Source organism: Herpailurus yagouaroundi, unplaced genomic scaffold (genome assembly GCF_014898765.1).
Source record: "Herpailurus yagouaroundi ecotype Mexico unplaced genomic scaffold, PumYag 164, whole genome shotgun sequence".
In the NCBI taxonomy this organism is placed as follows: Eukaryota; Metazoa; Chordata; class Mammalia; order Carnivora; family Felidae; genus Herpailurus; species Herpailurus yagouaroundi.
Window position 1 is genome coordinate 4,554,524 of NW_024412405.1, and position 14,734 is coordinate 4,569,257.

At 41.7% G+C, this 14,734-nt stretch overlaps 1 protein-coding gene across 1 annotated transcript in view; it reads right to left on the reverse strand.

Moving 5' to 3' along the window:
- Positions 1 to 12,191, reverse strand: part of TNFSF13B (TNF superfamily member 13b) — a 33,239-nt gene extending 21,048 nt beyond the window's left edge. Inside the window, exons 1-2 of the mRNA XM_040487093.1 lie at positions 11,443 to 12,191; positions 11,263 to 11,350 (exon numbers count right to left, since the gene is read on the reverse strand). Coding sequence (XP_040343027.1) covers positions 11,263 to 11,350; positions 11,443 to 11,994 — 640 coding nt within the window. The 5' untranslated portion in view covers positions 11,995 to 12,191. The remainder of the gene's footprint in view (positions 1 to 11,262; positions 11,351 to 11,442) is intronic.
- Positions 12,192 to 14,734: the final 2,543 nt, after the last annotated feature.

Consider the following 14,734-nt stretch of genomic DNA (forward strand, 5'->3'; position numbering starts at 1 on the left):
TTCTAATGCTTATAACTCCTTCAAGGGGGTTCCCCTGCACACAAAACCCAAACCTCCCTTCACAACCCCACGACCTCTACCCTCCCACACCTAGAAGCACAGAAGTTCATCCTCCCGCTCCCAAGACTGCGTATGTGCTATTCTGCCTGGCTAAATACTCCTCACCTTAGTATCTGGTGAAACCCGTCCATCCCTCAGGGCTCAGGCCAAATATCAACTCTTTCCCTGATCCTTCCAGCTAACTATTTGATCCCACTACACTTTGCACATACATCTATTGAAATAACATTTCACTATATATCCTAATTGTTTCTATTACTGTCTCTTTCCCTAGGCTGAGTCACTTGACATTAAGAACTATCAGTTACAAATTTGCACAGCATCTGGTTTATATCAGACTAAAAACAAAAAATCTGTGGCACAATTCAGAAAAAAAAAGATATAACAATATGCAATTTTTCCAAATGATTCTTAAGAACCTCATCCTTAAAGGGCACTTGGTGGCTCAGTTGGTTGAATGTCCAGCTCTCGAGCTTGGCTCAGGCCATGATCTTGTGGTTCGTGAGATCAAGCCCTGCATTGGGCTCTGCACTGAGAGTGCACAGCTTGCTTGGGATTCCCTCTCTCTCTTCCCTTCTTTCTGCTCCTCCCCTGCTTGTATTCTCTCTCTCTCTCTCCCAAAACAAATAAACTTTAAAAATACCCTCCTCCTTATATCCAACTTCATAATACATGTTAAGTCAAATTAAATTACTGCTTTAGAGAAAATAGATTCTATTAAAAAAAAACCCCATCATTTCCATGATATCTGGACCCTCTAATAATCAATCTTTGGGCTCAGGGTTATTTGAAAAACATTTTCCATACCAGATAATCTTCAATAATAAGGATTTTGAATTTTCATCTGTAGAATGGTAGCACACTATGATACATTTTTTCAAGCAAATGGTTGTGTATTTCTCTAAAATTTCTTACTCTTTATTTCCCAGAAGATGTTCTAGAGCAGCAGAAACGAGAAAAAAGGTGAGCTGTTAAGTGTGACTTCACAGTCCATGTCAGAAGCTCAAAGAGCAGTTATCTACAGTTGTTTCCCCTCTCTATCTCAAATGGCCTGGCTTTAGGAAGAGGAGGAGAGCTCCAAAACGAATAATCCAATGAAAAAAAGAGCAAAAGACATGAACAGACACTTTTCCAAAGAAGACATCCAGATGGCCAACAGACACATGAAAAGATACTCAACAGCACTCCTCATCAGGGAGATGCAAATCAAAACCACAATGAGATACCACCTCACACCTGTCAGAATGACTAACATTAACAACTCAGGAAACAACAGATGTTGGCAAGGATACAGAGAAAGGGGAACACTTTTGCATTGTTGGTGGGAATGCAAACTGGGGCAGCCACTCTGAAAAACAGTATGGAGGTTCCTCAAAAAATTAAAAATAGAACTACCATACGGCTCAGCATTTGCACTACTAGGTATTTATCCAGAGGATACAAAAATGCTGATTCAAAGGGGTACATGCACCCCAATGTTTATAGCAATATAAATATAACAATAGTCAAGTTACAGAAAGAGCCCAAATATCCATTGACTGATGAATGGATAAAGAAGATGTGGTATAGGGATGCCTGAGTGGCTCAGTTAGTTAAGTGTCCAACTTTGGCTCAGGTCATGATCTCATGGTTCATGAGTTCAAACTCTGCATCATGCTCTGTGCAGACAGCGTGAGACCTGCTTAGGATTCTCCCTCTCCTCTCTCTCTGTCCCTACCCTGCTTGTGCTCTCTCTCTCTCTTAAAATAAATAAAGTTTTTAAAAAAAGAAGAAGGGTACTTGGGTGGCTCAGTTGGTTAAGTGTCTGACTCTGGCTCAAGTTATGATCTTGCGGTTTGTGAGTTCGAACCCTGCATCAGGCTCTGTGCTGACAGCTCAGAGCCTAGAACCTGCTTTGGATTCCGTGTCTCCATCTTTCTCTGCCCCTCCCCCAATCACACTCTGTCTCTCTCTCTCTCTCTCTCTCTGAAAAATAAATAAACATTAAAAATTTTAAAAAAGGATGTGGTATATATATATATATATATATATATACATATATATAAGATATATATACATATATATGTATATATATAATGGAATATGTATATGTATATATATATGTATATATATACATATATAAGATATATATACATATATAATGGAATATGTATATGTATATATATGTATATATGTACATATATATGTACATACATATGTATGTATATGTATATATATATATACATATATGTATAATGGAATATAATGGAATAATACTCAGCAATCAAAAAGAATTAAATCTTGCCATTTGCAACAATGTCAATGGAGCTAGAATGTATTATGCTAAGTGAAATATGTCAGTCAGAGAAAGATATATATCATGATATCACTCATTTGTGGAATTTTAGAAACACAACAGATGAATATAGGGGAAGAGAAAGAAAACTAAGATAAAAACAGAGAGGGAGGAAAACCATAAGAGACTCTTAAATACAGAGAACAGAGGGTTCCTGGAGGGGTGGTGGGTGGGGGATGGGCTAGATGGGTGATGGGCGTTAAGGAGGGCACTCGTTGGGATGAGCACTGGGTGTCATATGGAAGTGATGAATCACTAAATTTTATTCTTGAAACCAACACTACAATGTACATTAACTAACTTGGGTTTAAATAAAAAAATTTTTAAAAGCTTGAAAAAGAAAAAAGAAAGAGGAGGAGAAAGCCTGAACTTGTAAAAACATCGCAGTCAATAAACACTTGCAAATATCCAAGCAAAGGAACGATACCGAGGTGTTAGTGTGTATTTTGATGGTTCCACCTACTACAGTAAGACCTCTTCTTGTGTCTTTTCTACTTCCTGTTCCATTACTGTTCCCATGCCCTGGAATACTGTCTCTTCTTCCCTGAGTTGAGCCAGTCTTCAAAACTCAGCTCAGCTCTTATCCATCATGGTCTTAATAATCTTTCAATCTGTGATCTGAACTAACATCCTATAATACCATAGACCGTTGTCCTCTTGTTGGTACTAATGTTAATAACGGTCTAGATCTCTTCGAGACCCAACAGTTTTTGTCAGATCTGGTGTATTACACAAACATTAAGTGCATATAGCTCGCACAGTGGAAAACAACTCAGAATTTATAGTTAGCATATAACGAATGTAAACCTTTGTTCTCAAACCAATTTAGCTGTTTAATCATGAAATTAATACTTAATATGAAATTAAAATATTTTATCTCTAGAATAACAATAGTTTTCTCATAGTGGTGTTGCGAGAACCAAGTGAAGTCATAGTTTACACATGCTTTTCGTAAAGGCTAAAGAGTTTGTTTATTATTTTTAAATTTACATTAATTTTGTTTAATTTCTCCAACTCAATATTTAGCTTGTGGAGAGAAGGGACTGATTATGTCTTGGCTTCAAGTCTCTCGTCTAAAATGAGGACAATAATGCCAACCTAACAGGGGTTACTGAGAAGGTAAATGATGTCATAGAGCCCAACCCAGAGCTTGTGCGTGGAAAACACCCAGTAACTGAGTCTTTTTCTCCACTTTCCTATATATTCTTGAGTCTCCACCCCAGACCTTGGCCCAGTGGATGCTTCCTGTATATTTGAGAAAAATCTGTTTCTTCTCTAGCTCTTAAAAAATGAGAATACCTTTTATTTATTTTTATTTTGTATTATTTAAATTTTAGTTAGTTAACATACAGTGCAATATTGGTTTCAGAAGTAGGAGTAGAATTGACTCATCACTTACATACAACACCCAGTGCTCATCCCAACAAGTTCCCTCCTTTAATGCCCATCAACCATCTAGCCCGTCCCCCCGCCCCATCAAAATCTGTTCGTAACAAAGATACAGCTGTCCAATACAGTTCTTTTAAATAGGACTTGACTTATAAAAATAATAAACATTGAAACCAATATCCATTCCTACAGGGTTACTGAGAACAACACATTCCTCAACATTATGGATTTATTTTTTAAATATCTACCCATTCCCACAAAAGTTTTTTAAGGTGATAGAATAAAGAATGATTGAATCTTCAGGAAGAGACAGAAAGATTTTTCCTGACCTCTCCTTACACATCTTCTCCCCTCCTCATCCTTCACACTGCCGAATCTGTTAATTCTGCCCCTTAAATCATTCACTTCCTCATGATATTTGCCATTTTCTAGTATTGTTACGTACTCATTAACCATGTTTATTGACTACTTTCTGTGTCTTTCCACCTCACTGCAATGCAATCTCCAGGGGGCAGGAAACTTATCTGTTGTGTTTTCTAATCAACACTCAACACCTAGAATAGAGTTTGAAAGCTAGCAGGCCCGCGGCATACATGGAAGAGACACAACATCACTTTTGGCTGCTTTGATTGACTCATTTCCTGGTTCTTCTGCTTCCCAAAACTTTAAACTTGACAAGAACAGGGTTCAGATATTTGGTTGTGAGGTCACTATTTTATTTTATTACTGCTTTTGGAATTGAATGGGAGCCAGCTCTTGCAACACTGAAAAAGAAGTCATTATTGAAGCAGGGGGGGAAAATAGCACTTGGGGAAGATTCTGGTCAAAGATCACCATGACAACAGCCAGCTGTTTCTGTTCTAGGAAGGAACACACCCTTACTGGGTAAGAGCCTCCAGTTAGCCTAATTCTGGTACAACTTGGATGGCTGAGTTCTACACCATATATGCTTTCAACACTCACTTTCCAGTCTTGTAAGATACAGCCCTGCCGGAAATCTCAGTGAAACAAAGCCTGGATGTTACAGATCTTTCCGACCTCCCACCTTTCCTTACAAAGGAGAGGGACTATGGGTTTCATGAAAGAACACTCCGAAATGGAGTTCAGCTTTTAGTTAAGTACCAACGTTGGTTTCGCAGTTATGACAAAGGATGGTAACGTAAGACAACAGGAGACACTGGATGAGGGGTATATGGCAACTCTCTGCCGTGTTCTTGCAACTTTTCTGTAATTCTAAAATAATTCCCAACTAAAAAAGTTTATAAAAGGAGAGAAAAAGAACGTAAAGCGGATTGACCAAAATCTTACAGTAAATATTTATTTAGCAGAGGAAAGAAAGATGGGTAATTTTTTTCCCACTCTTGTTTTTATATTCTGTTCCATGTTGTCAACACTATTTTGCTATTATAAATGAGACACGTATAATAAACATTATCAATAAAAATAATTTTTGTACTTCTATCATCTAAAACACATGAGCTTCTTTTTTTAAGTTATTTATTTATTTATTCTGAGAGAGAGAAAGTGCAAGTAGGGGAGGGGCAGAGAGACAGGGAGAGAGAGAATCCCAAGCAGGCTCCACGCTATCAGCACACAAACCATGAGATCGTGACCTGAGCCAAAACCAAGAGTGGGAGGCTTAACCGACTGAGCCACCCAGGCGCCCTAAAACACATGTATTTCTATTAACTTTTAAATTCCCTACTGAATAACAAGGGGGGAAATATAAAGGTCACCTGATTTGATTAATAAACTGTTTAGTAATAAACTTAAATAAATATAAACTGTTTATTAATAAACTGTTTTAGCTCAGCGGGTATCCATTTGAAAGAATTCATCGTCCTGATGGATTCTTAGGATGGTTATCTCTAGGTTCTTAGAGCGAACATGAGAGCTGACAGCATTGATCATTATGACTCCATTTGTGAAGAAACTTTAACATGTAATATTTCAAAGCCATAGCGCTTTCATTATTATTTTTTTTTTAATTTTTTTTCAACGTTTATTTATTTATTTTTGGGACAGAGAGAGACAGAGCATGAACGGGGGAGGGGCAGAGAGAGAGGGAGACACAGAATCGGAAACGGGCTCCAGGCTCCGAGCCATCAGCCCAGAGCCTGACGCGGGGCTCGAACTCACGGACCGCAAGATCGCGACCTGGCTGAAGTCGGACACTTAACCGACTGCGCCACCCAGGCGCCCCTCATTATTATTTTTAATCAGGAATATCTCCAAATACACTTACGGGCTTAAAAGTGAGCTTTTTGGCTAATAGGAGCCATCTGGCAATTCTTTGATCCTGGATTTCCCCACATTTCTGTTTGTTCTACTACAATCAGAAATTATCTTATGAAACACAGAAAACTTAATAAGACCTCCATTTGAAACACAACACCATAAAGAAAAACAAAACAAGAGCCAAATAACCAGCCTGCGCAATTAAATAAAAGCGTTTACCCCGGGGAGGAGTGGGTGGAGCACCGAGTGGGCACGCAGGCTGACAGTGATGTCCGCCCCTTCAACTACTGCCATTCAGTCTGTGAACACCCACCAAGCTGTAACCTTAAGACATGTGCCCTTCTCCGTATGTAAACAATACTTCAGTTAAAACCAAAACATTAAAACCAGAAATCCACGAAATTAGAGTTAGATTGCTGACTATGAGAGTGTCTCTATGACTTTTAGTGAGCCCAAACTGTGCCTCTACCCGGTGAACCAAGGCGGGGGCAAGGGGCTCTCAAACTCTCCCTGAGACTCTCGCCTTGTGATCAAATTCATTCTTTGGTGAATTCGTTGTTTTAAATGTCAAGTTAAAAAATTGCATAAGATGGCCTCTGATCAAAACCTGAGAAGTGAAGAAATATGGGAAAACCCCCCCTCCCAATGATTGCCAAATCACAGCATCTTACTTCATAGTGAGCCCAAGATCCATCAGCAAATATTCATAGAACACCCACTGTGTGCAAATATCACGATGAATGTGTAGAGGAAATATGGCCCATACCACAGAAGCCTCTACTCTTTAGTTGTACAGACAGGACACGTACAAATGACAAGGCAAAAACCCCACAGGTAGCATGTGACACCAAATACTGATGTGATTCTAGGCATGCTGTGTGCTGAAGGGAGGCTTTCTAGCCCAACATGCCGGAGCTTACTCACAAACCGAATATACATGCAGGAAAATTGAAGTGCCTGTGTGAAACTTAGGTTGGACTTCTAGAAAAATAAAAATGGGCGACATTCTGGAGTGTCATTTAGCAATACTTAGCTCTGAACCTTTTTGACATAGTCATAAAATGATGGCAACTGACGTTGAGTAGCAGAGGTAGAAAGCAGAGTATTCTAAAAAAAATCTAAAATAAAATTATATTTCTGTTAGGTATACATCCAATATGTGTGTGGATGTGGCTTAAAAATAACCATGTGATTGAATGCTGCATTCGTTTTTGAGAATTCTGTACATTTTAATTTTTAATATTATTATTATTATTTCAATATATGAAGTTTATTGTCAAATTGGTTTCCATACAACACCCAGTGCTCATCCCAAAAGGTGCCCTCCTCAATACCCATCACCCACCCTCCCCTCCCTCCCACCCCCATCAACCCTCAGTGTGTTCTCAGTTTTTAAGAGTCTCTTATGCTTTGGCTCTCTCTCCCACTCTAACCTCTTTTTTTTTTCCTTCCCCTCCCCCATGGGTTTCTGTTAAGTTTCTTAGGATCCACTTAAGAGTGAAACCATATGGTATCTGTCTTTCTCTGTATGGCTTATTTCACTTAGCATAACACTCTCCAGTTCCATCCATGTTGCTACAAAGAGCCATATTTCATTCCTTCTCATGGCCACGTAGTACTCCATTGTGTATATAAACCACAATTTCTTTATCCATTCATCAGTTGATGGACATTTAGGCTCTTTCCATAATTTGGCTATTGTTGAGAGTGCTGCTATAAACATTGGGGTACAAGTGCCCCTATGCATCAGTATTTATTACTTTTTTAATGTTTTTTTTTATTTTTGAGACAAAGAGAGACAGAGCATGACTGGGGGAGGGGCAGAGAGAGAGGGAAACACAGAATCCGAAGCAGGCTCCAGGCCCTGAGCTGTCAGCACAGAGCCTGACGTGGGGCTCGAACTCACAGACCGTGAGATCATGACCTGAACCAAAGTCAGACGCCTAACCGACTGAGCCACCCAGGCGCCCCGTGAGAATTCTGTACATTTTTAAAGAGTTTAATGAGCCATTTGAAAATCCCAGGACTCCAAAATTGCAAGAAAACCTTTTCTAACTAACTATGAAAGAATCGTAAAACCTACATAGGGAAAATTATATACAATTGGGAAATTTAAATTTTGATATTTAGTAAGGAGATATCACGCATTTAAGCATTCTTGGATATATAAATAAAACACCGTAAGAGTGCATTTTCTTCCACAGAATTACAATTTTTATAAAATTCCAACCAAAAATGTCAATCGATCTATAAAGTATTTGGAAAATTAATACATAAGAACATAAATGGACACTTTGAAAGTAAAAGGGAGAACCTAAGGTTTTTTGAGCCTTACTTAAATCAGAATAGAGTAGAATAAACAGAAACAAAGAAAGCTGTATAGATTCAAATTGTTCAGCATTTTCTCAACTCCAAAAAAAAAAAAAAAAAAAAAAAAAGGATGCTACCAAACAGAAAAATAAAATCATGGGCTTTCAGAAACCCTCTTGGTTATACACATATTTTTTTAGTGCTAAATAAAATATGTTTTCCCTGCATGAGAGAAAAACTGAGAACAAACTGAGGGTTGACGGGAGGGGGGGGCAGGGGGGGAGGGGAAAGTGGGTGATGGGCATCTAGGAGGGCACCTGTTGGGATGAGCACTGGGTGTTGTATGGAAACCAATTTGACAATAAATTTCATATTAAAAAACAAACAAACATATTATGAAATTTTACTGAATATGATAAATATACTACGGGGAAAAATAAATAGAAAATATATGAAATAAGAGAGAAAAAAAAAAGAGAATGGCGTCTAAAACGACATCCAAGCCAGTTTCACTGATGAGGAAGGAAAGCAGATATGAGCAGTCACTAAGGTTCTCGTCTTCAAACCTTTCATCTCACATCTATGAATGTTATGAGTATATATACAAGGAGAGAAAGAGAAAGAGAGAGATGTACTATATACTGTATATATACACATATAGGATATATCCATATGCATACATACTGTATATATGTATACTATATATATATATGTATATACTATATGAAAGGTTTATAAAAATCTTAGGCAAACCATGATCATGACAATAGCAATTACATCTGGGTTTTAGATACTAAGTAAATTTTGATTCACTTGATAGAATTCTCTCTTACTTTCCAAACTTCCTAAAAATTACAAATTATTTACGGAAAAATTTTAATCAGTGTATCATTTGTGGATGCCATCAAATCACATATTTGTAAAAATGTGCACATGGGAGGAAATTTTAAAATATAATAGAGGGTATTTTGAGAAAGTGGGACTCCGGAAGTTAATTAATTTCTTACTCAACGTCCTTTCTTCTTAAATCTGCTGTAATGAGCCCGTATCCTCTCTGCAATGGTAAAGTTAAGGCTTATTTGTAAGATGAATGTGCAGAGGCTGGGGAGTAGTAGCACAGAGGCTGAAGATGATTGAGGCATTCTGACCCTACTAGATATTAAAGCTCATTATGTTACAAAATACTTAAAATATTTTATTTAATACAGATAAACAGAATAATAAATCAATGAAAAAACAGTCTCAAAATAGATTCATGAGAGACTTAATATTAACACAGTAAGCTTTCCAATGCAAACAAGTTGAAAATAAGCATCCCATGAAATTAGCTATATTTAATAGCAGTTTGGTAAGAAAACATAAAAGAAGAAGGGAAGATAAAACTGGTGCGATGTGATCCACCAAATAAACGCCACAAGGATTAAGGAGTTAAGTACCAAACTAAAACACTAAGTTATGAAAAAGTCAAAGTAGCAGATTATAGACTAGGCTGTGTAAGAGATTACAAATACATATATTTTCAGCTTTGATATAGTAGAGAAAATCAAAAAGAAAAGTTTATCACATTAAATACACAGATGTAAAATCTCTGCAGGAATTTTAAAAAGCAAAATATGAAAACAGTTACACCCAAATTTTGTTAAACAGTATGTCTAACATAGAGCTTATTCAAAATCACAAAAATATTAGGATAAATGAGGGAAGCCAGAAATAAAAATTAGCAGGTGATAAAATTAGAAGTTACCCAAATATGCAGAAACAAATTCATCCTTCTCTTAGAGCAAGCAACAGATTACATTTGAGATACTGTTTGACAACTACTAAACTAGCCAGAATAAATTTTAATAAAATGCTGTAAGAATGTGGAGACCTTGTGCACTGCATTTCTGACTGTACACATTTATAACTCACTTTGAAAGCAACATGGCAGTAATAAATGTTCATCCTCTTTAGTTCTGATATTTCATCTATGGAATTTATATGGAACACATAAAATTCCTCGGAAATAAGAGATCTGCGCACCAACTTTGGAAATGATCATGTGACATAACTGTATGATAACGAACTAACGTGGATGTGTGAGAAGTACTTAGAAAGAAGGAAAATGCTTATTGTATAACGATAAGTGAACGCAAAAATATGCTGTAGTATATATATGGTGTGTTTTTTCAATTGTGTACAAAGTACAGATGATAAAATGCAAAGTATGAAAACAATTCACCTGCTCAAGTATAGTAAAAATATGAGTGTTTCGTAGTCTATATTTGCTTAAAGTCAATTGTGTCTAACAGACACAAAGCGATACTAAAGGTAATTGACACAAAGCATTTATAAAAATCATGGTTTTGCAAAACAGGAAAGACTTTTTTCCATGAATAAGGCAGTCAGTGAAAAATACGTTTACAGTCAGAGCATCGTGTGTGTGTGTGTGTGTGTGTGTGTGTGTGTGTGTGTGTGTGTAAAACAAAGTCTGTTTTAAACCTAGAGCAATAAACACAATGAATCGCGGCCGCACACCTGCTCCCGGCGTGATCCCAGGGCGCGCAGCGCACCCTCAGAGAAGGTGTATCTTTACCTGACCCTCCGGGACTCAGGTGGATACAGCGCGCGGCGCTCTTCTCCTCGAGTGACGGACAGGGCTTCTGACGCAGGTGTGTCCCATCCGAGGAAGACCCTGTGCCCCCTCCCCTCCTCTGTGGTTAAGGCAGGGCCCAGCCCTCCAAGTCCGCTCGTCGGGGACAGACACCTGCCGGCGCGCCGGCTGTGCCACAAAAGCCACACGTGCTGTAGAGGCCACGTGCACAGCCTCCGGGCACCGCTCAGCGCTCGTGGAGGGGAGGGGGTCCCCAACCCGGAGGCCGGGGTCCACACCCGCACACCCGCGGACTCCGGCATCCCGTCTGCTAAGTGCTTCCGCGCCCCAAACGTACCTGTGTCTTCGGGACCCAGAGCGGCGCGCTTCCTTCTGCCGCTCTGGCTGGAGTTGCTCTCTCCCGCCGGGGCTGGTGCAAAGATCCCCTGGGGAGACAGAAACCCCAAGTTACAGCCCGGTGTCGCAGGGGCGCGGGGGTGGCGGGGGGCGGGGGACGGGCTGCGGCGGCTGCACTCACTTTCAGCGCGCTAGGGACCGCGGGGGCCAGGCGCGCGCCGGACGCCCCGGGGGTTGCGGCCCCCGCCCTGGGAGGGCCCGGCTCAGCCCGAAGCTCGCGGGGCTCCCGGAGCCCCCGCAGCTCCGCCCGCAGGCTCCCCAGCTCGGCTTGCAAGACGGCCACCCTGCACAGGGACACCACCGACAGGCAGCAGGACGTGAGCGCCAGCAGCAGGGTCACGGCCAGCAGCGCTGCGTCTTTGGGGCGCGAGCCGGGAGGCTCCTTCACTTTCATTTCTTCTCCCCTCTCCGGGCGAGGACGAAGGCGTGACCGCTCGCCTTCCGCGCAGCCCTCCATGGCACTCGGGGGACTTGGAAGGTCCGGGCCTTTCGAGAAAGTGGCCGCAGGGAAGGGATCATTTCCTGTGAGCGGTGCTTGCTGAGGTCCCACACCGACTACATGGCCTGGCTGTGCCGTGGCCCCCGGGAGAGCTCCCCGGGGTCTCCCCGCGTCTGCCCAGCTGCATCCCGGCCCCCAGTGGGTGATAGGTCTTCCTGGCACCGGCCCTTCCATCCGATTGCCCAATCATTTCCTCATTTCACTTTCAGTATCTGTAAGAATTCTAATGGCATCTCCACACACACACACACACACACACACACACACACACACACACGGGCCCCTGGCATCTCCCCGCCAGGCGGGACTCAGGGTTTGGACCGGCCCACCCGGGACGTGTGGAGCCCTGCGGTACTACAGGAGCTCCCTGCGGTGTGGCCCGAGCTGGGCCACTGGGGGCCACTCTGCGAGGGCAGGGGAGAAAGAACGAGGTTCCTGCTGGTGTAACACAAAGAATTAATGAGCAGGTCAGATAAGCCAAGTGCTTAGTACTGAAGTGCACTCCGCTGCAGAGTGATTCATGAACGGTCTCTAAGTGGGAAAGAAAACCAGATGTCCTCAGAGGCCGCAGGGACGTCCACTGGGGAATATTCTCTTTATTACCGTTGGAGCATTGCCTAAGAAGAATGGGGCTACACATTGGAGATGTCTTTACATTGGATGCGAGGGGGTCTTTACATGCAGGGGATGCTGCAACCAACCCCAGGAGCGCTCCCCGCAGCTCCCGGCCGGCTCAGCCCCACGCTGGCCAGGAGAAGTGGTTTCGACTCCAGCTCCAACGCTTCGGTCCAGACCCAGCATGAACTGCCCTTTCCCTAAAGCAGCTTCTCTACTGGGCCCTATTAGGTTGACTGCCAGAATCGAATGCCTATGTGAACAGCCCAGCTCGGCTCACTTCACTTTCAAATCTCTATTGGTGGACCCAGAGTTACTGCAGAGACGCTGGTCCTGCCTGGTCTCCATGGCCAGCTCCTGGACATTTCCCGGTTTCTGGCTCTTTGCCTTCGGCACCGGCAGGTTGTGTAAGGAGCTCACACTTGGACAAATGTTACCGACCACTTGCCAAATTCTGGCTACATGACTCCCCCGTGTGCTAGGGCTACTGAGCAGTAGCCTCGTCCCACCTCACTGCCAGCTTCAGAAAGAAAGTGACTGAGATAGTGTAAGTGAGGACAAGGGTTCCCAGCCAGGGTATGAGTCCTGGCTCCACCCGTCACTCTCCTGGGGCCTCTGGGATTCAGTTCCCTCATGGGTGAAATGGGATGGTGACTGTCCCCGGGAATTCTAACCAGGTGTATACGAATATGGAACAAACTATATTCGCGATGCTCCCACTTTTCATCCATTTTCCTTCGTTACATGAAATACTTTTCTTTATTACACACAGCACTAGCACACACACCTTTGTACGTGTCTCCTTGTAACACCTGCCGGGGTTTCCCAAACAACTGCTGGAGAACGGGCACATCTTCACCTTCATCGGGAATCACGGAGCTGCCCGTGGATGAGTTCCCACTTCCTCACTGTGTCACTAGGCATCATGTCATGAGACATTTGTTTTTACCTGTTAGGACTATGTTATCTTTTCCCTTTGTGTCTGCGAGTTCTGAGACCTTTTTAAAATGACTTGTCTGTCTCTCTCTCTCAAAAATAAACATGTAAAAAAATTAAAATGACTTGTAAAGAACATTAAAAAAAACTCTAAGATGATCTTTTAATGATTACCTTGGTCCCCCAAGTCAGCTGTTGTCTAATCTCTGGCCTGGAAGGACATCATTTGTGAGTGTGTGCGCACACTCCTTCACGTCAGACATTGTGTAATTCAAGTCTTCTGCCACAGCCCTTGTTTTCAGGCCAATCAGGCTGACACACACTACATAAAGTTGAAAGAAAGAAAGAAAGAAAGAAAGAAAGAAAGAAAGAAAGAAAGAAAGAAAGAAAGAAAGAGAGAAAGAAAGAAAGAAAGAAAAGGAAGGAAAGAAAGAGACAGAGAAAGAAAAGAGAAGAAAAAAGAACAGAAAAAAAGAAAAAAGAATTAGTTTGGGGATTATATGAAACCCTTCTGACTAACAGTAAGTACAACCCACTCAGGTTATATGTGTGCGTGTTAATATTACCTAAATTCATACAGAACTACAAGAATTCAAGGCAGTGCCTGAAACTGATGACTCTCTTCTTTTACTCAGGATGCTTGGCCACTGCGGCTTCTTTCTGGAAATCAAATTTCTTCCGCTTCTCATGGGAGATTCTGCTCTCCAGATGCTGCTGTAAAAATTCCAAAGAGAGGGAATAATTTGATTGTGTTAGAGAATTAACTCTGTTTTTGTTGCTCTTGTGGGCAGAGGCCTTCATGCCCAACTGACTGGAGAGAGCGCCACCGACCAGCTCAGGGGCAGGTAGTGTCTCCTCTTGGATCAAGCAGTGGGCACCCTAAGCACAGAAAGGGAGGGCTGGGGCTTCTTCCCTGGAAGGCAGAGGGCAGCAGCTTCCCTCCACCCAGATATGAGGGTAGCGGTCACTGCCATGTGCAGTCCTCCACAGCGATCACACGATCGAATTTCTCTGAAGGCAGGTAGAAACTACGTGGCGTTCGTGTGCTCCTGGATTTCTTATTAGAGGAACAAAAGGAAGTTATCACTCCATAAATCAAAGATCTGTTTCCTGTCAAGGAAATGTCTTGACAATAATTTAACTGAAATTCTGTTATGCAAATTGCATGCCATTCGTTGAACAACAGGCCCCACCACAAGGATATTCAGTGAAGGAAGCTGGCATACCTGAGACAAGGAACACTAGAATGTTCTCTGTCCGGACTTAGCCACTTTTTACCCACTTCTTTTTCTCACCTGAAATGTAAAACATTCCCCCGGAACAGCTATGCCAGATGTAATAAGCAAATACATGTTCCTTGTCC